The sequence below is a fragment of the Fukomys damarensis genome, unplaced genomic scaffold (genome assembly GCF_012274545.1).
Source record: "Fukomys damarensis isolate Sample0158 unplaced genomic scaffold, DMR_v1.0_HiC HiC_scaffold_14, whole genome shotgun sequence".
Taxonomy (NCBI): Eukaryota; Metazoa; Chordata; class Mammalia; order Rodentia; family Bathyergidae; genus Fukomys; species Fukomys damarensis.
The window spans coordinates 17,716,708-17,743,752 of NW_022900926.1; the positions used below are offsets into that span (position 1 = coordinate 17,716,708).

The window sequence follows — 27,045 nt, forward strand, 5'->3', positions numbered from 1 at the left end:
GTTGTTTCTTTTTTTTGGTACCGGGGATTGAACTCGGGTCCTCGCACATGCAAGGCAGGCCACCGAACCGCTGGACTAAATCCCTGGCCCTGCTTCTGTTGCTTCTAATGAGAAGTCAGTTATTGACTATACTGGGGTTCCTTTGAGTTTGATGAATATGTTTCTCTCGCTGCTCTCCATATTTGATCTTTGCTTTGTCTTTGAACAGTTCTCTAAAGGTCTTGGTGTGAATCTCTGTGATTTTCTATTAATAATTTAAAAAATTTCTGTCAAGTATCTTGAATTTTTAAATCAAATGTAGACAGTTTTCAGCCATTTGAAGATATTTTATGTGCCCTCTACCCCTGGTACTCCTATTTTGCATATATTGTTATGGTGTGTTATGCTCCACATTTTTCTGAGTCTCTATTCATTTTTCTTTATTTTTTCCTCTCTAGTCTTCAGATTGCAAAATCCCTATCAATCTGTCTTCAATTTGATTGACTTTCTGCCAGTTTAAAGCTAGTATTGAGAGCTCTCTTGAATATTTTATTCCAATTATTATACTTTTCAATTCTTGAATTTCCACTGGGTTTTTTAAAAAAGTGATTATTTATTGATATTGTATATTTGATGCAACATTGTCATCATATCTTATTTTACTCTTTTAACTACAGTGTCCGTTAGTTCTCAGGATATATTTATAATAGTTATTTTGAAATTGCACGTTGCTAAATATCTTATTTATACCCCTGCAAAGATGCTTCTTGCGGTCTGCCTTTCCTGTATATAGGTCACATTTTCCTGTTTTCTTTGCATGCCTCATAATTTTATATTGAAAATGGTAAGATATTTAAGATAATGCATCGCAGCCAACATGTGTACTGAGCACCCCTCCAAATTTCTTGTTCACTTGTGCATTTGGTAAGTAGGTTGGACTATCACACTGGTATCTATCTTCCTACAGTGTGCAGCCTCTGATGCCTCTCAGGCCAAGCTTTGGGTATGTGTACAATCACCCTAGGATGAAATTTTAGCAGTATTCTTTTTGATCTTCCCTTTCCCTGATTTCTTTATTAATTGTCTGCCTCTGTAAATATCACATCTGGCCTGCTGTTCACCCACACTAATTGCAGGCTGATTGCTCTATTGTTTTTAATATTACCTTGGAGGCATTAATTGCTTCACAGTATGATTCAATTAAGTTCAGTCCTCTTTGTAAGGATGGTCTTTGAGGACAGTCTTTAAATTTTGATCTGTCATTAGGAAGGCTTTCAGTGATCTCTTTCTCTGGTTCTATCTGCTAAACATGTAGCTGGTTTACGATCTTGTTTACTGTCCTTATGGAACAACCAGCCTTCTCTCAATTTCTTGTTTTCAATTTTCATTGTTTCCAAGAGTGTTTTTTAACTTAAATGTCTGCCCACTCTATTCCAAATAAATTAATTCCATGGAGAGAAATTTGGAGATCCATGGAGAGAAATTTGGAGATCTCTGCTTTTATTCTGTTTGTCTACCACCACCACCAGCACTACCACTACCACCAATAAAACTTCTGCCACTACTCTGAAGACAAGAACAAAAACTTTCTCAGAGAGAGACCATTGTTTAACAAGTACAGCATTGTGAAAGAATATTAACCTTAGTCTCCTCAGCTGGCCCCTTACAGCATGGAATTTCTTGACCCAGAGTGAGGACTATTAGAGCCCTAGTATTTTTGGCATGCAGCGACTAGAGTGAAACTTCTGTCCAACTAGTGGGGGCTGAAGTGTAATAGCTCCAGACCACTCTGCTACTCTTTCCTGAAACTGTCTGGGTGTGAGAAGGATGGGAATTATTGGCAGGCTATTCTAAGGGAAAAACTGCAGTATTTTACAGGGAGCTGAGTAGAAAAGTATTCCTGTGTTGTTGGCAGCATACACTGGAGAGCAGCTTCTATCACACTGATCTGGGGATATGGGTGACAGAAGAGGTGGGCTTGGACTCACATGCCACAGACTAGGCTGATTTTACTGAGAGTTAGTGGCTAATTGTGAAAGTTTCTTCACTTACTATAGGCACTTTGGACGATTTCTAAAGCCATTACATGGTGATGTATTTTTACAACGTTCACCAGTTATGGACGTTTCGTTAGGAATAATGTCTATGCAGGTTTTTATTCAACCGTTCTGGAAGTTGTCTCCTCAATCTCGGCCACTGCTTTTCTAATAGAATGTCCTATTTAGAGTGCACACTCCTTCCCACTGTTTTGTTTATTCACGTTGTCATAACATTTCTTCCATTTCAAAACACATTTATCAGACCAAAAAGTTTGTCAATGTTTGTCTTCTTTCTAGGATATTATAATCATGAGGTGTCATATTCTTGCATGAAGTATCTTTACTCTGAACATGTCTTTTCATGAAAGGCAAATTCTATTTATCTTAATTTTTTTATACCGGTCCTATTTTCCTTAATGGTCTCTTTGATCTGGTAGTACAATCTTGTTTCATTTACCATGCATATTGTATCCATTTTGTGCTAACTTCTGGATGCAATTACATACAAAAATTGTTGTGCTTCCCAAGACAAGGTTATGTGCTACTTGTTATCCTTAAATATATCTTTAGTTATGTGTGCTGTAGAGTTTTCTGTGGGCCACCTGGATTATAGATGTGATCTCTAATACTTGAGTACACTTGTGATCCCTGTATTTATCTGTTTATCTGTTTGCTGATACTGTTTTGACACAGTCAAGTTTAGAACATACAATGATTCCCATTATACATTAACAGCTTCTTCTGTTATCAGTATCTTCTGTTGGAGGATGCATTAATCACTACTGATAAACCTACGTTGGCACCTTATAACCATCCAAAGTCCATAGTTCACATAAGGATTTGCTTCTAGTGTTGTATGGAGATGATGTAATCCTTTATATAGAAGACTCAACAAACACTACTGCAGGACTCTTAGAAGTGATAAATTTAGCAAAGTAGTGGGTTACAAAATCAGTACACAAAAATCAACAGCATTCTTGTACAAAAATGAACCCATCAAGAAAGAAATCAGGAGCACCCAAAGTAGCTTTAAAAAAATTAAGTATCTAGGAATTAATCTAAAGACCTCTAAATGAAAATTACAGTACTCTAAAAGAAGAGAGTACAGAAGACATTAGAAAAATGAAAGACTTCCCCTATACCCGGGATAGACAGAACCAGAATTGTCAAAATGGCCACATTACTGAAACAATACATAAATTTAATGTAATTCTAGTAAAAATACCAATAGCATTCTTCAGAGCTAAAAAAATCAAATTTATATGAAACTGGAAGAGACTCAAAATAGCCAAAGCAATTCTGAGTGATAAGAACAAAGAAGGAGGCATCAAAATTCAACACTTCAAGTTACAAATTCTAGATTACAAAACTACAGTGATAAAACAAGCATGTTATGTGCACAAGAAGAGACATACAGATCAACAGAACAGAACTGAAGATGCAGAAGCATCCCTATGAACATTCGACCATCTGGTTTTTAAGAAAGGAGCCAAAACATGCTGAAAAAAAATAATAGCCTCTTTAACAAATGGTGCTGAGAAACCTGGTTATCAATGTGCAGTCTGGTACCTTGTACCACCTTCAAAATTAAAGTGGATTGAAGATCTAGATACTGAAACAGAAACAGTGAATTTACTGGAGAATAAAATAGGTAAAACTCTTGAAGACATAGGCAGGGGCAAGGACTTTCTGAACAGAACTCTAATGACACAAGAAGTAATTTTTAGTTATTAAGCAGGATTGTATCACTTTTAAATGCTTCTGTACAGCAAAGATAACACAAACAGTACAAAGAGACAACTTGGAGAACAGGAAAAAAACTTTGCCAGTTGCTGTCAGACAGAGGACTAATATCTAGAATATATAAAAAACTCAAAGATGAGGTAGCTGAGTAGACCTCTATATTTCACCATGCACTAAACTAAAATCCAAGTGGAGTAAAGATCTAAATATAAAAAAGAGTCACTAAATTTGCTGGAAGATAAGTTAGGAAGAACTCTTGAAGACATTGGCATAAGAAAAGACAACAAATCCTCAGTAGCACGGGAACTAGCACAAAGAATCAACAGGGATCTCATCTTATTAAAAGGCTTCTGCACTGCAAAAGAAACCATCAATAGAACTAAGAGACAACCTACAATGTGGGGAAAAATGTTTAGCAGCTGCTGCACAAAGGACTATTATCTAGAATATATAAAGAACTCAAAGAAATTAGCCACCACCAAATATAAAGACCCAATTTAAATATGGGCATCTGAAATGAACAGACATTTCTCAGACAAAGAAGTAAAAGCATCAAGTAAATATATGAAAAAATGTTAGACATCACTGATCATTCAAGAGATGCAGATGAAAACAACACTGAGATTCTACCTCACCCCACAAAGAATGGCGGCTATCAGCAAATCAACCAATAACAAATGTTGGCGGGGATGTGGGGAGAAAGTAACCCTTCTCCATTGTTGGTGGGAGTGCAGACTGGTGCAGCCACTATGGTAATCAGTATGGAGATGCCTCAAAGAACTAGGATTAGAAGTTCCATTTGACCTAGGCATCCCTTTGCTGGGTATCTTTCCAAAAGAATTAAAAGAATCATACCACAGTGATATATGTACACCCATGCTTATAGCGGCACATTTTGTAATAGCTAAAACTTGGAAACAGCCCATTTGCCCATCGGTTGGAGAATGGATAAAAAAGATGTATTTTTCTATAAAATGGAATGCTACTCAGCCATAAAGAATGATAAATTAGAGTCATTCATAGGAAAATGGATGCATATTGAGGATATACTCTTAAGAGAAATAACTAAATCACACGTGTAAATACTGAATAGTTTCTCTGGTGTGAAAAACTATAATTGTACATAAGATCATAATGGTATAATTTACAATGTGAAATAGGATGAAAAGGGGTAGAGGTGTGAGGGGAGTGGGCAGGGTAGGGGAAAGGAAATAAAGGAAAAGGAAAAAATGTGAGAAAATGAAAAATGGAAATAAAGTATTTGTAAATAGGGAAGGGAGGAGGGGGTGAAGGGAGGGCAGGGACAAGGGGAAAAAATGAGAACCAAGACCTGTCATGTAAAGGTACAAGATCCCAATAATGAATGTAACTGTACTGTGTACCTAAAATGTACCAATAAACTCAATGAGAAAAAAAAAAAACTCAAAGAAACTAGCCCTCCCCCAAATATAAGACCCAGTCAGAAATGGTCAATTGAAATAAACAGACTTTTCTGAAACTAGGTACAAGCAGCCATGTACTAAGAAATACTTGAAAAAATGTTTAACATTGCTGCCCATTAATGAAAATTGAAACAATAATAAGATTCATTTCATCTTACTCCAACAAGAATGACTATCATTAAGAACTCAAAAACCAACAGGTGCTATGAAGGTTACAGGGAAAAGAGAAAACTTCTTTGCTGTTGGTAGGAATGTAAACTAGACCAACCACTATGTAAATCAGTATAGAGATATCTCAAAAAACAGAATATTGGGCAAATTTATAATTACATTATTCATAATTATAGTATCATATAGGGTAGTTTTACTGATCTAAAGATCCCTTGTATTGCACTTCTTCCTCTGCCCCCAAGTACTGGTTTTTATTTTGCCCTTAGTTTTACCCTTTCCAGAATGTCAAATGTCATATATTTGGTAAAATACCATTTATATATATATTATACATATATCACACACCCACACACACACATATATACACACACATTTATATATATATATATATATATATATATATATATATATTTCACAAAGCCTTGGCTCACTTTGTCTTATGTACTTAAATATTCTTCATGTCTTTTCATGGCTTGAAAACATATTTCTTTTTTGGGAGGTATCAGGGATTGAACTTGCAACTTTGTGCTTGTGAAGCAGGTGCTGAAACTATTGAGCTAAATCCCTGACCCTTGAAAGTATATATCTTCGTAGTGCTGAATAGTACCTATATTTCCTTGTGTGATCTACCATGGTTTATCCAATTCTCTTTTGAAAGACATTTTGATTGTGTTTTGACAACTATGAATAAGACTACTATAAACTTCTATATGCAAGTCTGTATGTGGACATGTGTGCTAGAACAACCCATTTCTAGGGTATAAGGACTGGGTCCAAAGTGCTGAGAGGCTAAAGAAAGATACAGACAGATCTAGAATTGTGTAGTGATATTTTATTAAGGGACATTCTGATTGAAGCCTGATCTTTAGTGTTAGTTAGAACAGTTAGATCCTCACAATTTTAGTCTGATAGAGGGGCATATAAATGAGTCATGAGAAAAGTGACTATCTTTACTTTTCTTGTTGCTGAGACAAAATACTTCATGCCCAAAGTTAAAAGAGGAAAGGTTTATTTGGCTTACAGTTGTAGAACTTCAGCTCATAGTTGGCTGGCTCCATGGCAGGGTGGCATGGCAGAGGCGAATCATAGAAGCAAAACAGGTCATGGTAGGCAACAAAAGCAATTGAGCAACCAACTACAAGTAATTAGCAGCAAGCATTTTTCTGTTTTTTATATTATTATATCCAACACCCTTAACCCTAGAACCCTTAATTCTAACATTGAACTATGAATCAGTCATATGTGCTAGATCCACCTGCCTCTGAAGAAGCCCCATCTCTGAGCACATGAGGCTTTTGGGGGACATCTAGACACAAACCATAATGATAGAGAGAACTTTTGTAAATAATCTAAAACCCTACAAAATGTTAGGAAAATGTAAAATGACTTCTGCCATCTCTAACAGCAATTTGCTTTGTTTAGTTCCAAATTGACAGACACTGGAGGCATTGACTATGAAATGGAACATTGGCCTCACCCCTGATCTTGAACACCCCTTTCCTGTGCACTAGAATAGATAGCCAGATGAATCTTAAGGTAAATTCCCTAACTACTAGGAATTGTTATGTCTGGGTTAAAGTTAATGGTCTTGTCACTGTAATTTGTACATAGGTAATGTGAACTGGGGAAATGAAATGTAACCACCTAAATGAGTTCATGGCTGTAAAACCTATACACTTGATCTTAGCCAAAAGGCTGAGAAACAATGGTTGTAAAACCTATAAAAGAAGAGGCTGCAAACCAGTACAGGGTCGATCACCGGCACTGCTCTAAGTGCAGTCATCCTTTTGTTGACAAAATAAACCTTTTACTATTTTACTTCCATTCTGTGTCTCTGTGTGGATCACTTACCAGTTCCTTCTGCAATAATAACAGGGACTTTAGTGTAGCTGAACTGTACCTGGTTTATCATAAGCTAACACCAGAGACAGGCACAACCCTGGAGACAGGGTCTGATGGTAACACTCCACATGCCAGTATAATGGTTTACTCTCTTTCAAGTTTGCTGGGAAACTGAACAGAAAATATTGGCTGGGGTTATTCTGGGAGCAATCATGGTGGTAATGAATTAAGACAGTTGCAGTAATGTCAAGCTATGTTGATACAACATACATTTTCAGTTCCTTTGGACAAATACTAAGGATGATAGTTGCTGGATTACAAGGCAGGAATATGTTTAGTTTTGTTAGAAATAGACAAACTGTCTTCTAAATTCTGAATTATCACTATCACTTAATTGAGAATTCTCATTGTTCCAAATCCTTCTTAGTATCAGTGCTTTCAATTATATGGATTTTAGCTACTCTAATAAGTGCCTAGAGATAATTCACTGCTATTTTAATTTGCAAGTGCCTAGTGACATGTATATCTTAATGATGAGGTACCTGCAAAGTTTTTTATTTTTTTATTGGATCATTTGTTTCTTATTGTTGAGTTTTAACAATTCTTTGTATAGTTTTGTTATCCTGAGCTATAAGAGTTCTTTGTAATATTTGTTATATTTTGGATCATGGATCCCAGGCTGTAGCCTATGTTTGCATTCTCTTAACAGAAACCTTTACAAAGCAGAAAATCTATCTTGTGATTGTTATTATTATTATTTGCAAGTGTAAGTTTTATTTTTTGACTAAGTTAGTATAGGTTATCAACTATTTTTTCATAGGGTATTCCTTTGACATTATATCTAATGTGATTGTCATATTGAGGTTAGTTAGGTTTCTCCTACATAATAGTCTTAAGAATTTCATAGTCTTGGATTTTACAGTTAAGCCTATGATCCACTTTGAGTTAGCTTTTGTCTATAGTATAAAATTCTTTGTGCCCAAATTATGATAACAATGGTGTTAATGATTTTCCATTGGGCTATCCAGTTGCTCCACCATTTGTTGAAAAGATTATTATTTTTTTGCTGCATTGCCTTTGTTATTTTGTTAAAGATTAGTTTTCTAGATTTATATGGGTCTATTTTTGTAATCTCTATTCTGTTCCATTGACACGTTTTTCTGTAGGTTTTTGCACATCATGCTACCTTGATTATTGTAGCTTTCTATTATGTCTTGAAGTCTGGAAGGGTCAGTCCTCCAACTTTGCATTTTTCCTTCACTGCTGTTTTAGGTATTTTGGGTCTCCTGCATCTCTATGTAACTCCTACCAGTTTATTGATATGTATAGATTACCTTGAAGATATTTTGATTGAAATTGCACTGAAGGTGGAAAAAAATTGACATCTTGAATCATCCCATTCATGGATATGGAATAGTGTCTCCACTATTTTCCATCCTTCCATTTCATTTTTTAGAGTTCTCTTCACATAGCCCGTGTATCTATTTTGATACATGTGTATCTAAGCATTTCCTTTGGGGTCCTAATATTAGTGTTTTGATGTTTTAAAATTTCAATTCCACTTATTCATTGATGGTATATTGGAAAAAAAATTAACTTTTCTGACATTAGCTGTGTATCTTGAAATTTTGCTTTAATTGCTTATTAGTTGTAGAAAGTCTTTTTGTTGGCTTTTTTTTTTTGTTTTTTTTTGAGACAGGGTCTCAATATGTAGTTGAGACTGACCTGGAACTCACTATGTAGCCTAAGCTGGTGTCGAACTCACTATGTAGCCCAGGCTAGTCTCAAACTCACAGTGATCCTTTTGCCTCAGCCTTCTGAGTGGTGGGATTACAAGTGTGCGCCACCATCCCTGGCTGTTGTTGTTGTCTTTTAAAAGATTTTCTACATAATTATATTATCTGTCTTCCTTCCCATTCAGTTTACTCATTTTTTTTCCTTATTGTGTTGTCTGGGACTTCTAGTTCAATGTTGAAAAAGAACAGTGAAAGGTAACATCTCCTTCTCTTTCTTATCTCAGAAGAAAACTTCTAGTTTCATAATTTGGTAAATCTTTTCTCATGTTTTCTCTGCCTGGAATTTATTGATCTTTATAGATATGAATGATTTTGTTTTCAAATAAATATAGAAAATTTGGGACCATTATGTCTTCAAATGTTTTAATTCTGTTCTTATATCTCCTAACATACAGGAACCCAATTATAGGTATATTAGGCTACTTAAAATTTCCCACAGTGCAAAGATAAGGCTTAATTTCAATTAACAGATTTTTTTTTTTTACTTTTAGCTGTAGTTTTCTGCTTGATGGCAAGAACAGCATAACTTTGTCGGTCATTAATTTTTCCCAACTATGGACACAATACCTTTCTGAATAATCTACCTGATGTCTAGTGTATCAAAAGGTTTTTACCCACTGGCTCATGGGAATATGATTTACTTTTTATTTGTCTTTTTTTCTTTTGGGTACCAGGGATCAAACTTGCCACCTTGCACCTGTGAGGCAGGTGGCAGAACCACTGAGCTGAATTCCCCATCATGATCTATTTACAATATTGATTGACTTATGGGTCTTGTTTTTCTACATTTTTGCAGTAGTTCCTTCACACAATTTGGTTAATTTTTCACATACATATATAAATAGTATTGAGCTGAAAATGTAACATGGAACCATTTGTGAGTCTTCAGAGTTCCAATCCTATGCAGCTGTCTTTCTCTAGTATTTTACTTGGCAAATTTCACACATCTTGAGCTCCCTGTCAGGCCAGATCCAACTCTATAAGTCAGGGAGACTCCCACACTCTATCTGGGACCCTGATCCTTGTCTCTGACCTAGAAACTCTTTTCTCCAAGCAGGTAGTTGGGATAATTGTAGAGCTCATTTTATCTGTTCAGTGTACCTGAGAAATTATTGTGTTGTGCTGTATCTTTTTCAAAAATCTGAAAACTATTGTTTCATATATTTTCTTTTGTGTTCTTTTTATGTTTTCTCTGTTATTTCATGAATCCTTAAAGGCGAAATCACTTTATTTCTTTGGTCTCAAACATATTATTTAATATATTTCCTATGCTACTTTTTACACACTGGCTGAGATTCTAATAGTCAATGTGGTTTTACATAGAGACCCAATTTTATACCTTGCAATGTGAAATGGTTTTGCCAGTATTTACTTTTATGTAGTCTATATTTTTTTCTCTGTTGACTTGCTGCAGAACACTTTTAAAAATTATATTTTCTTATTTACTTGCAACTGTCTTTAAACTTTCTTTTTTTCCCTTTATTGAGTTTACTGGTACATTTTAGGTATACAGTACAGTTACATTCATCATTGGGATCTTGTACCTTTACATGACAGGTCTTGGTTCTCATTTTTTCCCCTTGTCCCTGCCCTCCCTTCACCCCTTCTCCCCTCCCCCTTTACAAACACTTCATTTCCATTTTTTCATTTTTCTCCTATTTTTCCTTTCCCTTATTACCTTTCCCTGTACCCTTCCCACTTTCCCTACACCTTTAGCCATTTTCTTCCCATTTCACAATGTCAGTTTGTCTTTAAACTTTCTAGTCTCTTTCATTTATTTTATTATTTGACAATTTCATTTTGTCTTTAGTACTATAGTTTTACATTGGTATCTATTTTTTTCTAACTTTATGCTTCTTTTATCCTTTTAAATTGTGATAGCATTGCTTGTTCTTACTGTGTTAAATACCAATTATAATAGTACATATCCCCATTTTGTTCATGATCTTAGGTAAACCTACAGAATGTCTTTATATGTATATTTAACTTTTTCTTCATCATATCCTGAAGGGGATACTTTGGGGCAGATGAAGATTATGAAATCAATTTAATTTTAGTTGTTCATATTCCCTTATACATTAATACTTATATCAATAAATCTGAAATAGCAAGAATATAGTTCTCAAAATTTTTGTATCGGAGCAATAAAATGTGTAAAGTACATTTTATGAACATTAAATCTTTCCTGATTACAAATATATTATTCAATTATACAGTGATCACATTTTTCTTTCTAATTTTAAAAATGAAAAAAAATGAGGTATGAAAGATACTGGATTCAAAATAAGCTTAGAATATTGGTTTCAATGAAGTCTTTTTGAAATTAAGCAAGTTATCTCTCTTCTGAGTCTTAGCTGTGTTATGTGTACAATTAAACTTAAATTCCTACTTCAAAGAGTGTTTGTAAACATTAAATTAGATGTGAACCTTAAATAACATATGGCACATTGAAAAAAATAAAAAAGTCTTCTCTTTAGTAGATGCTTGTTTCTAATGTATATTGAAAAATGAGGTAATACTCATGTTCTTGGGCCAGGGCTTTAACTCAGTGGTGCCTGCCACTGCCTGCCTCACAAGTGCAAGCTCCCAAGTTGATCCCTGGTAGAAAACAACAAAAACAACAACAACAACCCCCAAAAACAACAAAACAAAACCCAAAACCCAAAACCAAAACCAAAAGCCCAAAACAAAAATCTCACATTCTTACATGTAATTTTGTGATATCTCTAACAGTTACACAGTAATAATTTTATAATAACTTTATCAACTAATCATGGCATTATCATTATTAAAAATGACCATATCCAGGTGCAGTTTTGCATGTCTGTAATCCCAGCATTCAAGAGGTTAAACCAGGAGGATTGCCATGAGTTTGAGGCCAGCCTGGGCTACATAATACGTTCAAGCCCAGCTTGAACTGCAGAATGAAACCCTGTCTGACCAAAAACAAACAGAAAGGGCCGTTATACTACCAAGAACCCTGAGCTTTGAAAAAATACATATAAATATACTTAAACTGAAAATAATTCTATATGCTTGCCTTATTTCTTCAATGCCACTCAAGTGGATATTTGCTAATTTAGCTTTTGATCTAAATATTTTTCTTTTAAATGGTTAAGATCATACAGACATGAGCAAAGGAGAATATAGATATTTATACAATAATTTAGATTTCATAGTATTTTCATGTAAAATATATTAATGGGATTATTTTAGTGTAAATGTTTGAAACCTGAGCATGGTGGTGCAAACCCATAATCTTAGCACTCTGCGAAGGTAAAGTAGAGGAATCAAATTCAAACCCAGCTTGGACAATTTAGCAACTGAATGAGACCCTGTCTCAAAATCAGAATTAAAATAGGGTTGAGAATGTGGCTCAATGTGAAGGACCTGAGTTCAGTCTTCAATGGTGAAAAAAAATTTTTTGAGAACTTCCACAATTTAGACTGCCTGTAGAAGCTTACTTTGAACAATGAGATGAATGTTACAAGGGAAAGCTTAAATAACCTTGAAGACAAAATTTCTAGAGACATTTCAATTTATATGTAAATTAATTTTCTTGGTGTATATTTAAAATATATGAATATAAATATAAAGAGAATAGTCATATTCAAATGCATGTGCATGAACATTCTAGTTAGCCTATTTTAACTTTATAACAGATCATTTTAAGTAGTGAAAATAAAGAAGTACAGTAAGAAATTGTAACTGAGTTATAAAACAAAGAAATCGATTACAGTGGAAATGTGTTGTCTAATTCAACTCTGATGAGAAAATGCTGTTCTTGGTGGTTGATGTCTGAGGCAGTTGCTTAATGTGTCAAATGTTTGTACATGAATGCCTTCATTCTGCTCCTGGATAGGTCATTGCAGGTGATGTTTGACAAATTTCCATGTTATTGTATAATTTTACTCTTTAATAATTAAGAGCTATCCAAATGTCTTTCAAAATGAGAAATCTGGTATTTAGCTAGTTCAATAACCGAGCAACCAAACACATCTTATTTAACATGGTTATCAAGCTGGGTGTGGTGGTACACCTCTGCAGGCTGAGATGGGAGGGTCACTTGAGTCCATGACTTCCAAACCAATATGACCAAAACATAAGACTCTACCTCAAGAAAAATCAGATTTTTGTTGAATTTATACTCAGGGGTGACATTTGTCATAGGCATACTTATACCTTCAGCATTAATAGATACTCTGAAGCTAGTTTCCAATAGAAAAAAAAGCTGACAAGTCACTGTAGTGGAAATTATCAGTTCTAATACATGTGAATATATCACTGTGACTAGAAAATTCACTCCTGGGATTTATTCAAATAAGCACCAGAAGACATGTAAAGGAACCTTTGTAAAGACCTTATTGACCTGCTTAAAATTGTGCCACATGGTAATGTCAGTCAACATCAAAATGGAATAATAAACACAAAAATGTGTATAAAATTAAAAATAGTAATGAAAAAAATGCTACATAAAAAGCACGAATAGGGGGCTGGGGATTTAGCTCAGTGGTGCCGCTACCTTCCTTGCAAGTGCAAGGTCCAGAGTTCGATCCCTGGTACAAAAAACAAAAACAAAAACAAAAACAACAAAATCACATGAGTAACTCCTATAGATAGAATGCTGAGTGAAAGAAGCTAGACTGCAATGTATCAGTAGGATGTTTCAGAGCTACCAAACTAGAGTGTGATAAGAGCAGGCAGGACAGTGGTTTACTTCTAGGAAGGTTGGTAGTTAGCTTGCTCTTTGCGAATGGTGGGAAGATGGAGCAGTAAATTTAGGAATTGTGTGCTTCTGTGTATCACAATTCAATAAAATATAAAGGTAAAAATAATATGTCTACTCTAGGTGGGAGTTTCCATACACAGTGTGATCAGAATATGCAGTCAATGTTTAAATTTTAAAAGTTCATTACACGAAAAGGCACATCGACACGGATCTCCCTGAGAGCATCTCCTTCAAATACACTCAAACTGTTGCTCTTGCCACTTTCCGAGGGTGCTTTGGACATCTTCGTCGAGGCAAAAGTCTACACACTGTTGTGTTGTTGTGGTTGGCTTGATTCCCTGAATTGATTCAAAACTTAACTTTCTTCGTCATTTTGCCTTTTGGAGGAGCCAGATCCAATGAATAGGAGGAATGATTATGCTTTGTAGTGTTTTTATGAGCCTGCCTTTTCATTGGATGGCACTTGGCAGCAGCGTTCACCATAACTTAGGCCACTCAAGAAAGAGGACTTCTAGATCTGATTCAGAAAGTGGCAAGAATGGTGGGCCAAGAGTGTTTGCAGAGAGAAGTGTCTGTAGGGGGATAAATAGCAATGTCTCTCTTACTGTAATAAAAATTAAAAAAATATTACCGGATATTTTGATCACATCGCTCTTGTGGGATAAGAAGAGAAGAAGACAGAAAGAAGAGCGGAGAGGGTTTCTTTCATTGCCCTTATCCTTTGTCGTTCCTCTGCTTCCGAAGCTGAACGCTCCGGCCTTGGGGATCTGCCAATTTAGCGCCCAGCCCTCAGAGGTTCACAAACTTATCGCGCGGGGCTCCTCCGCTCAGACGGGGTGGATGTGCGCGGCTATACCGTGTGAGAGAGGACTCAGCTCCCCTCCAGGTCCACAAGACACTACGGCAAGGGCGGCGAGAACCATCGCAGAGCCGCGGGACCCCCGAGCGGCCGCGCCCCGCGCCGCTTCCCAGTGTTTCAGCTGCGGGTGGCTGGACAGCGCCAGGACCACTTCCGCCCCTCCATCTGCTAACCCCACCGGGCGGATCTTCGCTTTCCAAAGGGCTCTTCGCTTCCCCTAGACGAAAACGAACCATTAGAGACGGAAGGAAGACGCAACTGCTCTACCTTTTTTTTTTCCCCTTAAAAAAATAAATCCCGAGCTAGCAGTAATATAAGTCCACCCAGTTTGGAGCACCAGAGCGCAGACAGACTTTGCACCAGGTCACGGTCTCTTTGGGTCGCAACCGTGTGACTTGTTCTCCGCGATCAGTAAAACTTGCCAGGGAGGAGAGGAAACCGATTAAACCCAGGTGGCGCGCGTTGCACTTTTGCGGACCCCGGGGAGCTCGAAAAGTCCAGCGGAATCTCAGGCAAAGGACACCATGCCTCCCAAGTCTCTTTCCACCCTCGCCTACACCACTGGCGGGAATCAGAGCAGTTTCCTTTCCGAGGTGTCCGAAAAGGATTTCCTGCCCGGCTCCGACGGAAGCACGGCCGAGCTGGTGATCCGCTGTGTGATCCCGTCCCTCTACCTGATCATCATCACGGTGGGCTTGCTGGGCAATATCATGCTGGTGAAGATCTTCATCAGCAACAGCGCCATGAGAAGCGTCCCCAACATCTTCATCTCCAACCTGGCCGCGGGGGACTTGCTGCTGCTGCTCACCTGCGTGCCGGTGGACGCCTCGCGCTACTTCTTGGACGAGTGGATGTTCGGGAAGGTGGCCTGCAAACTGATCCCAGCCATCCAGCTCACCTCCGTGGGGGTTTCCGTGTTCACTCTCACCGCCTTGAGCGCCGACAGGTGAGAGCGCACAGGTCTTCTCGGAGAGGCCTGGGGAGTGGTGGGACAGAAGTTTTCCTGGACAGCCCGGCAAGGAGGCAAGGGTGCTCGGAAAGGCTGGGGACGGCGGGGGAGTCAGGAAGAGACAGTGACTGGGAAGGAAAGTAAATAAAAAGGGAATGAGGTGGGAAGATTGGAAAATCATTGTTTGTCAACACAAGAATGCATTAGCATTCACATTGCGAATCCTACGCACGACCTTTCTCATTGATTTTGTAGAAAAGCTGTAGAAAAAATATGCAAGGGTACTAGAATCTTGTGGGTTCTTTTCACACGTGCCTAAAACCTACAAGTGTGCTCTTTCTGGAGTAGGATACTGCCCTGGGAGGTAACAATGTCCACCTTAGTATTAGGGGAATATTTAATTTAAAAATTATCTAGGTAAGGGGAGGTATCTTTTGCATGTATTAAGTAAATGCTATTTATTGATGTGAAAATAATTAGGATAACAAATGCTTTTCAGACAGATGACATATCCCATTCTTCTAGTTTAATATCTGAAATCCAGTGATACATTTGGTTTTCACAGATTGGAACTAAATTTTAGTATCCTGAAACAATACCGTAAAAGTGCACCACTGATATCTAGTCTATCTATCATCTATTTTAGCAATGTGAAATCCATTATTCTACCCTGCAGTTCAACCTGCTGAACCTTGTGATTTTTCAGGTGTTGAAGCTCAGGGAATGTAAATCGTCCTGGAAAGGCCAGGAGAAACATCCAGACCTCCTGACTCAGGTCCAGTACCACTGAGCCAGACTGTCTGTAGTCATGTTTTGGACATGTTAGCAGGAGGAAATGTCTGGGTAGGGGTGGAGGAAATAAACACAATTAGTTGTCATGATACGGAGCTGTGGTTTAATTTCTCTGGGAATTGGGGGTGCAGCAAGCTATTTAGCTAAACAATTTAACTTGGATAATTAAGGTGGTGTTTGTTCTCCTCTTTAATTTACATTTTACTAATGAAAAATGAGTCTGGATCTGAATGTCCTGGTATTTGCAGTACTAGTCGTATGTTGCTTTGGCGTTGAAGACTTAATCTTTGTTGAAAGAATGACTGTGTTCAGTGAAGAGGTTACTTATTTATTATTTTTAACTGTGATTCGTTCACCTTAGTTCATGTAATTTTCCTTGTAAAATTACACTCATAGAAAACTGGGTGACTTATGTGTGAATTCTGCATCTCACTTTGTTTATATGGCACCATTCCTATCACCATTTGAAAAGTTTTCTTTGAATTCCAAAGCTAAGCTGTGGCTTTATAATGTAGCACCCCCACCTCAGGGACCCGTTTTAATTAGAAAGCTAAAAAATTCCACTTAATGACTAGAACAAAACTGAGTGATTAGTTATCATAATAGTAAAAATTACTATCAGTATGCCTTAATTTTAAAAGCATGACATTATTAGCAAGATCCTGGGCTTTAATTTATTTCACACAGATTTTCTTAATCTATAGTATTTTCATGGTGATACACAGGTAAGTATATCCTAATCAACATCAAAAGAATGCTAGTCCTCATGTATTCAGTTACCTATTTGATTTCATATGCATACCATGTGCTTTGTGAATACAGTATTGTTTTAATCACAACGGTAAAGGTGGGCCTGCCTCTCCTACTTGAACTACAGCAACCCTAGCTTATTTTTCAATTTATTCCAAAGGCATTTAAGGTAGCTAAAAAATTAAGATACAAATGTGTAGCAGCAATGAAAAAAGGGACAAAACCAAGGGTGAGAAGAATAGATGACCAAGGCTTTCACAAAATGTGAATAACAAAGTTTTCTGAGAATTTTTTAGTTACAGGAAGCACTCATTGTTATATATACATAAACATAGAAACAGGGTGAGTTATAATTCTGCACCTAACTTATTGGTTTATTATTAAATAAAGGTTATTGTATTTGACTGCCATAAGTTGTGTCTTTTACTCATTGATCTCAAGCACTTCTAGCTTATTTCCCTTTCTCTTCTTGTTAGAAGGAATGCCACATTTTGATATAAAAAGGTGCTATGTAATTATCACAATAAATAACATTGCCATTCTTTAGATACTACTTTGTTGGTTTTGAAAATTATTCACATGCCTTAGTCTAGAATCTATGGGATGTACTCCAAGAGAGGAGGGAATGCACGAGCCTGGATTTATGGCAGGGTGCTAACTGTACATCTGTTACTTCCAGATGTTTTACTTGGAGAAAGATGACAGAAAAAGTACACATGATATGGCAGGTTTTCCTCCTTGCAAAGTAAGAGTAATGTCTTCAACATGACATGGCATATTGTAAGGGCAGAAAATGATTCTTCAAATGCTGAACGGATATTGAGTTTTAGACACTTTCTTTGCAGGTACCTAAAGTGCACGCATTGCCTTGGACAACATGCAGGAAGCTTGTGGCAAAGATCAGCACTGGCATACTCAGTCCTCTTGAAATTTTGTTTCTAAACTCAACTTGTATTCTTTTATTTTTTGGTACTGGGGAATCAAACTAGGGACCTTGCACTTCCGAGGCAGGTGGCAGAACCAACTTGTATTTTGAATCACCTGAAAACTTTAGTCCATGCATAACCTGCATTTTACATCATAAAGATTCTGCATTATATCAAATATGGAGAGATTCTAATAATATCTTTTTTTCAGTTCTCTAGATGATTCTGAAAATCATTGTATACTGGGCATAACTAGAGTCTGTCTTCTTTTCCTACCACCATCCTGCTTCAACCTAGCATCTAAAACCTACCCAATTCAACCACAATGTCTCTTAATAAGTGATCTTCTTACTCAAGCCATACTTTTCTTCCTAAATTCAACAACCATTTATTGAGAACATCCTATAGGCAGGCATTATGCTGTGTATTAGAGATACAGTAATACGCGAGACTTCTCCTTTGATTGTCATATATTTTACATGTGCACTGCGTTTTTGGCATGATAGAAAAAATTAGATAAAACATTATGGGTCTTATAGCAAAATGTTTGTGGAAATGTGGAGAAGGAGATTTTGAGATGTGACAACATTCTAAAAGGTAAAAATTATATAACTTTCATTTCATTTTGTATTATGATTAAATTTATGTATCTCTTACAATGAAATCTAGGCTGTACACAGATACCATAAGCAAATTTTAAAATGGGTGCCGATGAAGAAATATATCTAGTTATTTATACTTAATATGTGAATAGTACTATGCTTGCCTTTGCCTTTGATTATTTTTTTGTGTTCAATTTTCAAATTTAACTTATAATGCTACAGTGTCCAGTGAAACAGGTTTAATGATAAGATGTATCCCCATATTTTATATCAATATTTGAAAGAAGCATGTTAAAATATGCTCACTTTATTGGGCCCTGGATGGCTTTACTTTCTGCTTTATATCTTTCTAAAGATGCACATGCAATGCAGATTAGTGTATAATATCTGCCTTCATAACTGTAAGCTATGTTTCATGACCAATATGGATACATTGGTAATCTTATTTTCAACCATAATCTCTGGTTTTGCAGAATTTTCAGTACTTCCCTTTTATTCAAATGTGTATTCTAACACTACTGTTGGCATCTAGCCTCCTGTTCTCAACAGAGCTCAACATCTTCCCTGTTGAAGTCTTCCTTATCCTTTTTCCTACTTTCTGCTAAGTTTCTTGCTTTCCCTGTGTTTCTGTTGCTGGCAATCTTATCAGAATTTATTAATTGAAATTTCCCAACATTATTTTTGGATATTTTACTGCCCATTCTGCCTACTATGGTTGGAATGTTTGCATCCTCTCCAAATTCGTAATTTGAAGCCCTCATCCCCAAGATGCTATCGTTAGGTAGTGGGGACTTTGGAAGGTAATTAGGTCTGGGAGCAAGGCTCTTCTGAATGTGATTAGTGCCCTCATAAAATAAACTACAGGAAGACCTTACTAGTTCCACTGCATGGAGAGACAGAGAAGTATCAGTAATGAAACCTTCACGAGACATCAAATCTGATAGCACCTCGATCTTGAATTTTCTATTCTCCATGATGTGAAAAAATAAATGTAATATGTTCATAAGCCACCTAGTCTTGGGTATTTTGTAATAGCCGTCTTAAGCAATGAAGTAGTCCTATACTTTGACTCTCTTTTAGTAGCTACAATAGTATGTGCTTAGATATCAGGTAGGTAAGTCACGCTTTCCTTCTCCTCTCTAAATAAATGGAGGAAGCTCAGGATGCCCTTTATGATTTTTGATAATCTAAACGCAAGGCTTGTTCTATTGTTAGTGATCACCTATCTATCCTTTCTTTATAATCATCAACACAAAAAAAATAAAAACAATATGCCTTTTAGTACTTTTCTCCTAATTACAAGTTATCAATCAACAATTATCTAACTTTGTGGAAGAAATTCCACAGAGAACAAGCACCCAAAACCTGGAACTATAATAGAAAGAGATTAATTTTTTCTCTATTAGTCCCACTGATAATATGAAAAAATATACACATATAACATAGGAATAGAATAATATGAAAAGAAATGGTTTGAAAGCAAGAAAAATGTTTTAGAAAACAAAAACATCATATCAGCAATTAAAAGTTAGTAAAAAGAATGGAAGAGAAAATGAATTGGCTTAGAAAATAAAACCAACAAGAAGTTGTGGAAATACTTAGTAAATGTCAAATTAAAAAAGAAGCACTGAGATTCAAGAATTATATTTGCAGTTATACAGGTTGGTGGTAAAGAAACATTTCAAACATAAAATAAATTCAAGTAGATGGAAAATTATGCAAATAAAAATGAACAAATATTGACTCTTGGAAAATCAGAAGTGTTTATAAGAACATCATCATAATATGCTGCTGAACTCTGGTACACAATATTTTTGTAATAATATTATAAATTAACTACACTTAAACACAATTTAAGTGTTGAAATCAGGATTTTGGGCATTGAGGGAGGAGAGTTAGTAAGTTCAGAGAGAAAAATCTTCAACTACCATAACAGGATGTCAACAATTGATATTTATATTTTTTCAAGAAACAGTGGTACAATTACATTTCTGTTAAATGTAGAGATAATGATATGTAATTTATTCTAATTAATGAATAAGGTATGAGGTAAAATGGGGCTTCCAGTTTTATTTAAAGGCAAGGCTTTCTGATTTAAAATCTGAGTACATATCTAATTAAAATAAAAATACCTGCATCTCTCGAATGACCAGTGATGTGAACATTTTTTCATATATTTACTTGCTGCTTTTACTTCTTTGTCTCAGAAATGCCTGTTCATTTCAGATGCCTATTTTTGAATTGGGTCTTTATATTTGGGGGGCTGTTAGTTTTGATTTCTTCATATATTCTACATAGTAGTACTTTGTCTGAGGAACAGCTGGTAAAAATTTTTTCCCACATTGTAGGTTGTCTCTTAGTTCTGTTGATAGTTTCTTTTGCGGTGCACATGCTTTTGAAGAAGATGAGATCCCAGTTACTGATTCTTTCTGCTAGTTCCCATGCTACTGAGGATTTGTTCATAAAATTTTTTCCTATGCCAATGTCGTCAAGAGTTCTGCCTAACTTATCTTCCAGCAACTTTAGTGTTTCTCTTTTAATATTTAGATCTTTCATCCACTTGGATTTTAATTTAGTGCATGGTGAAAGATAAGGGTCCACCTCACCCCACAAAGAATGGCTGCTATCAAGAAATCACACAATAACAAATGTTGGTGGGGTTGTGGGGAGAAAGGAACCCTTCTCCATTGTTGGTGGGAGGGCAGACTGGTGCAACCACTATGGAAATCAATATGGAGATACCTCAAAGAGCTGGGACTGGAGGTTCCATTTGACCCAGCCATCCCTCTGCTGGGTATCTTTCCAAAATAACTAAAAGAATCATATCACAGTGATATATATATGCACACCCATGTTTATAGCAGCACAGTTTGTAATAGCTAAAACTTGGAAACAGCCCATTTGCCCATCAGTTGGAAACTGGATAAAGAAGTTGTGGTTTTTCTATAAAATGGAATATTACTCAGCCATAAAGAATGAGAAATTAGATTCATTCACAGGAAAATGGATACATATTGAGGATATACTCTTAAGGGAAATAAATAAGTCACACATTTTTAAATACCGAATAGTTTCTCTGGTGTGAATAAACTGTAATAGTACATAAGATTCTAATGCGATAACTGACATTGTGAAATGGGAAGAAAAGGGCTAAACGTGTAGGGAAGGTGGGATGGGTGGGGGAAGGTAATAAGGGAAAAGAAAAAGAATGTGAGATAATTAAAAGATGGAAATAAAGTGTTTGTAAATAGGGAGGGGAGGAGGGGCTGAAGGGAGAGCAGGGACCAGGGAAAAAATGAGAACCAAGACCTGTCATGTAGAGGTACAAGATCCCAACAATGAATGTAACTGTACTGTGTCCCTAAAATGTACCAATAAACTCAATTTAAAAAATAAAAATAAAAATACCTCATTTTAGCTTATTAACTCCAATTGTTCTTTCATTTTTATAAGATTATGCAATTAAGAGTAAGAGAAGGGAACATCTACCTATTGAGTTCTACCACACAGGAAACCTAAGGGAGATGTATTGTACAAGCTAAATTTAGCATTGCAGCCCCTTGCTGTTTTCTTCTTTACTTTTTATTTCCTGTGTCATGGGGGAAATTCTTCAATGCCAAAGCATGGATTTCCCTTCCCCATGGAGAGTCTGAAAATAGCACTGGGGACAAATCAGGAGGAAGAAAGGCTTCCCTCGGAGTGAGGTTGAGGCTGTGAGTTGTTCATCTCCAGAGGGAAATTGGAAGAATTTTTACATATCCACAGAAAAAGACCTTAACTGGTGTCAATTGGCTTGAAACCGTCTGAATTTTTAGAACATCTGGTAAGTTTAAAAAAGTATGGAGTCTTGGTGTGGTGAGGATTTCTAAACTTTTTCTTATAAAAGAAAGCTTGGAGCATAAAATGTTTATGTCCCCACTTAACAAATGAAAAAGCCAGATAATTTTTCCCCCAAATTATTAATTTCCCAAAAATAACACTGATCACATAACTTAGTTTTGTCTGACTTCATGTTGTTACCTTTTTGAAGACAAATATAAATAATCTGAGGGTCCTACAAAATATTTGTTTGTTTACCTCCTTATTAACTTACTTATATGTGTGTGACTGAATTAGACGTAGAAATTTCAGATTAAAATTTCTGTTCTGGAGTGTGAGAACTTTACCACTAATACTGTTTCATTTCTAGTTCTTACGAAATTTCTAACTTGGGTTAGTATCTAAGCTTTATTGATGTCCCTAGGAAAAATATAGGAGGTACCATGCTCAGATGTAGAAGGAAGTCATTAGAATATAATTGCATTGTATTGTGGTCTTTTAATATTTTATAGTTATTGTTTATTTGCAGTGGTTATATTAATGATAACTTTTTTGGAGATAAAAATTCAATAAATGACATTAGTGTGTGGATACTTAGAAAAAAAACTATTAAAAAGGCATGTAAATGACCACAATTTAGGAGATATTAATTTATAATATTTTCTTCTCTCTCCCTGTCTTCTGTTCTCAAAACCTGTGAAATTACTTAGGCATAGGGTCCCAAAATGTTCTGTATTCTACAAAATGACCAGAATATAAGAAAGTGTTGGCACTTCTCTCGCCAAGAGAGATTTTTCTTCTTTCTTTTTTTTCAAAAGAATAACCTGGCATGTATTGTCTCCCTAGGTACAGGGCCATCGTCAACCCCATGGACATGCAGATATCAGGTGCCGTGCTGGGGACCTGTGTGAAGGCCATGGGCATCTGGGTGGTCTCTGTGCTGTTGGCAGTTCCCGAAGCTGTGTTTTCAGAAGTGGCACATATTAAGAGCTCGGACAATAGCAGCTTCACAGCATGCATACCTTACCCTCAGACGAATGAATTACATCCAAAGATCCATTCAGTGCTCATTTTTTTGGTCTATTTCCTCATACCACTTGCTATTATTAGCATTTATTATTATCACATTGCAAAGACTTTAATTAGAAGTGCACATAATCTTCCTGGGGAATATAATGAACATACCAAAAAACAGGTAAGCTTGGTAGGGGTGTGTGTGTGTGTGTGTGTGTGTGTGTGTGTGTCTGTGTGTGTGTATTGAGAGTGTGCTGATCAGAATCAGTAATTGGAATTTTGCAGTCTGTTTCATGGGCTTTCCATCCCGTGAATAGTGAGGAGAGCCTTGGGATTGCATTAGTCTTAACTCGAAGGGATGTTGGAAGACTTCTAATATGTAGTTTCTTGTCCTGCAAAGGTCTAGATGATGGCTTATCTGCCTGCTGGGGCTGAGTTGGGACCTGGAATTCCACTATTAGATATTTAATGTATCTGAAAAATTTTCTTTATATGCAAGAATGTATGTAAAGATCCACATTATAAACTAGAAATTTTCACATATTAAACACAAATATATTTAATTTTTTCTTTTTTATACTGTTACATTAAGGATAAGAGAGTACGGTAGAAGAATGCAGCAGGAAATACCTTCGGGCACTGCCTGGGGTGTGGGTAAGGGACTTGGATGGTAATACCAGAAAGAGAGGCCCTGGGAAAAGCAATGCAGCAGAAATTGAATGGTGGTGATCCCAGAGTGAATCTGCAAATGTATGACTTTCCCTATAAAAATTATACACCCATTTATATATTTTTCCTTTCTTTTTAATTTTTTAATTTTTTCTTTCTTAAAGAAGAGGCAGTATTAATTTTCAATTAAACTAATTGTGCTTATCTACAGAGGGGTGGAAATAGTGTTTTGTGGGAAAATATGTAGCTGTTCATTTGCGTATTTCTAGCAAAGAACTTCTAAAGGTTTCTGTCCATACAGGAAAGCAAGGGGCACCTAATTTGAAGTCAAAGGAAAAAATACTGGGATGTAGATAGAGTAAAAATCTGCATCCTTGGGCCCTTTAATAGCTGCAGAATCTGGTAAAATTTTCTTGCATGGGGTAACCTCCTTTAATTGATAACCATAGACACTGAAATCCATATTTGCTTTTGCTTTGAAAAAATCAAGCAATCTTCAAAGACATGTTTGGACACATTAATAGATTTATTCTAGAAATACCCGACATTACTGCAGCAAAACGTTCAGGTTACAGATTGATTGTACTCTTTCTGTATATAAGCAGTTTTAAACAATTAGAACCTCATAATTCAATTTAGGCATTTAAATTTTGGCTATTGGTTTCCAAAAATAAGTTCCTCTTTCTCACACAACCCCTTCTCCTACTGGTTTTCCCCATGGCTTTGGTTTGGCTTTGTTCTTGTTCATTTCTATTTGGGATCTATAAACACTGGCTGGGCAAGTGGGTCTTGACATTTGTGAAGAAGTTATCTGAAAGTTACCAGGCTGGCTGTAGGAATCTCCAGATATAGACTGCTATGAAATTCTCACAACCATGTCCCACCTGCTTGGGGAAGACACTGTTGAATAATGAACAAATTTCACATGTGACCCCCTTAACATTAGTAGGTTGTCTGACTTACATTGTGGGGTATGTCCGGAATTCTGTATTCATTTCCCTAGGGTCAACTTAGTTGTAGTCCTCAAATCTCTCCAGTCATCTCTGGAATATTCTAGTTGATAATCTCAAAAAATATCATGAGGACTACTATTAGTGTCTTTTGACATTACATTTTCACATTTGTGTTGCCTTGTATAAATATTTAAGCATACTAGGAAAATATAAGCTAAATCTTGTACTGCAGATGTTAGAAAATTATTCTCAGATAAAAAATATTAATTTTAGGCATTTGAATTTTGTCTATCAGATCCCTAATGATCTTCTATAAGACAGTAAACAGAGTATGTAAATTTTATGAAAGTAAGAAAACTTATTTTTATTGGTAAAGGTAATCCAGCATTGTAATATTAACAGTGTTCAGTTATAGGATCTTCTTTTGGTTTATGTGATTCAAGAATTTAAATCTCAAGTGCTGTGTGTATGTGTGTATGTGTGTTGAATAAGGCTTTAAAGAGTTAAGCCCTGTTTTAACAGATCAAACCTTCCCATTTAAAGTGCCCTGATTTAAAAAAAAAATAGCTATGCATGAATGTATTTTAGTTCGTTAAATTAGTAAACTTAAGTGACATGGAAATTATTTTTATTTCTACTGAATACAATGAAATTTAAAGCAAAAGGAAAATAGTTTTAAAATTTTGATTTTTTAAAATATCACAGTTCCAACATGAACAGATAGTCACTTATTAATAATTTACCATCCAGGGCTGGGGATTTGGCTCAGTGGTTCTGCCGCCTGCCTCATAAGTGCTAAGGGCCCGAGTTTGATCCCCAGTACCAAGAAAAACAAACAAACAATAATTTACCTTCCAGTCTTGTATATACTATTAAATAGTTTAAAATATGATTGATGTGGCAAACAAAACAGGTTTCATGAAATTTTTAAAATAGTCATTTCTTGTGAAATGAGGACTTGTGTTTTGGATGTATTTTCGTGCTATCAGTTTTACTCTTTTTGTGACATGACAAGTTTTGGATAAGGCTGGCTCCAAAGAGTTTAAGCAATAGCATCATTTCCCTCTATTTACAGATGGAAACACGGAAACGCTTGGCTAAAATCGTCCTGGTCTTTGTGGGCTGCTTTATCTTCTGTTGGTTTCCAAATCACATCCTCTACATGTATCGGTCTTTCAACTACAAGGAGATCGACCCATCTCTAGGTCACATGATTGTCACCTTAGTTGCACGCGTTCTGAGTTTTTGCAATTCGTGTGTCAATCCATTTGCTCTTTATCTACTCAGTGAAAGCTTCAGGAAGCATTTCAACAGCCAGCTGTGTTGTGGAAAGAAGCCCTATCCAGAGAGATCCACCAGTTGCCTGCTCAGCTCTTCAGCAGTGCGTATGACATCTCTGAAAAGCAACGCTAAGAACCTGGTGACCAATTCTGTTTTATTAAGTGGGCATGGCACAAAACAGGAAATGGCACTGTGATTACAGCTATTCAACTGACTACTTGAAAAGAACTCACTAACTTTTGTGTTCCTTTTGGGCAGAGCAGAATTAATAGTTTTAGCTTAGCTTAGCTAATTGCTTATCTAGTTTGTTGGACTATTTCATGATTGACTAAGAAAAGTCACATATTTTTCTCTGAAGAGAGCCTTACATTTTAACACATAATATATATATGTTCATATATATATATAATATATATTCATATATAACACAATATATGTAACACATAATATATATTCATATATATATAATACAGTCACATATATAATATATTCATATATATAATATATATTCATATATATCCATCTATATAAAATATATATTCATATATATATTCATCTATATAAAATATATATATATATATTCACAGAAATGCACACACATCTCATTAAAAGTGACTCAAATTTAATATGTGTATAAATTAAAATTGCTTTAAGGTTTTGGCTGTTCTTGGAGCAAACTGTAGCATATTT

The 27,045-nt window shown here is 36.0% G+C and overlaps 1 protein-coding gene across 1 annotated transcript; it reads left to right on the plus strand.

Moving 5' to 3' along the window:
- Positions 1 to 14,303: 14,303 nt before the first annotated feature.
- Nmbr (neuromedin B receptor) lies at positions 14,304 to 26,715 on the plus strand. Its single transcript, XM_010626601.2, has 3 exons — positions 14,304 to 15,546; positions 23,285 to 23,633; positions 26,150 to 26,715. The coding sequence occupies exons 1-3, from the start codon at positions 15,125 to 15,127 to the stop codon at positions 26,549 to 26,551; spliced, it is 1,173 nt and encodes a 390-aa protein (XP_010624903.1). The 5' UTR covers positions 14,304 to 15,124; the 3' UTR covers positions 26,552 to 26,715.
- Positions 26,716 to 27,045: the final 330 nt, after the last annotated feature.

What these genes read in the sequence shown, in the direction of transcription:
- Nmbr (XM_010626601.2), top strand. Translation starts at nt 15,125, where the DNA reads ATGCCTCCCAAGTCTCTTTCCACCCTCGCCTACACCACTGGCGGGAAT. An exon ending in ACCGCCTTGAGCGCCGACAG is followed by an intron (nt 15,547 to 23,284) that starts GTGAGAGCGCAC and finishes TTGTCTCCCTAG; the next exon opens with GTACAGGGCCATCGTCAACC. An exon ending in ATGAACATACCAAAAAACAG is followed by an intron (nt 23,634 to 26,149) that starts GTAAGCTTGGTA and finishes CTCTATTTACAG; the next exon opens with ATGGAAACACGGAAACGCTT.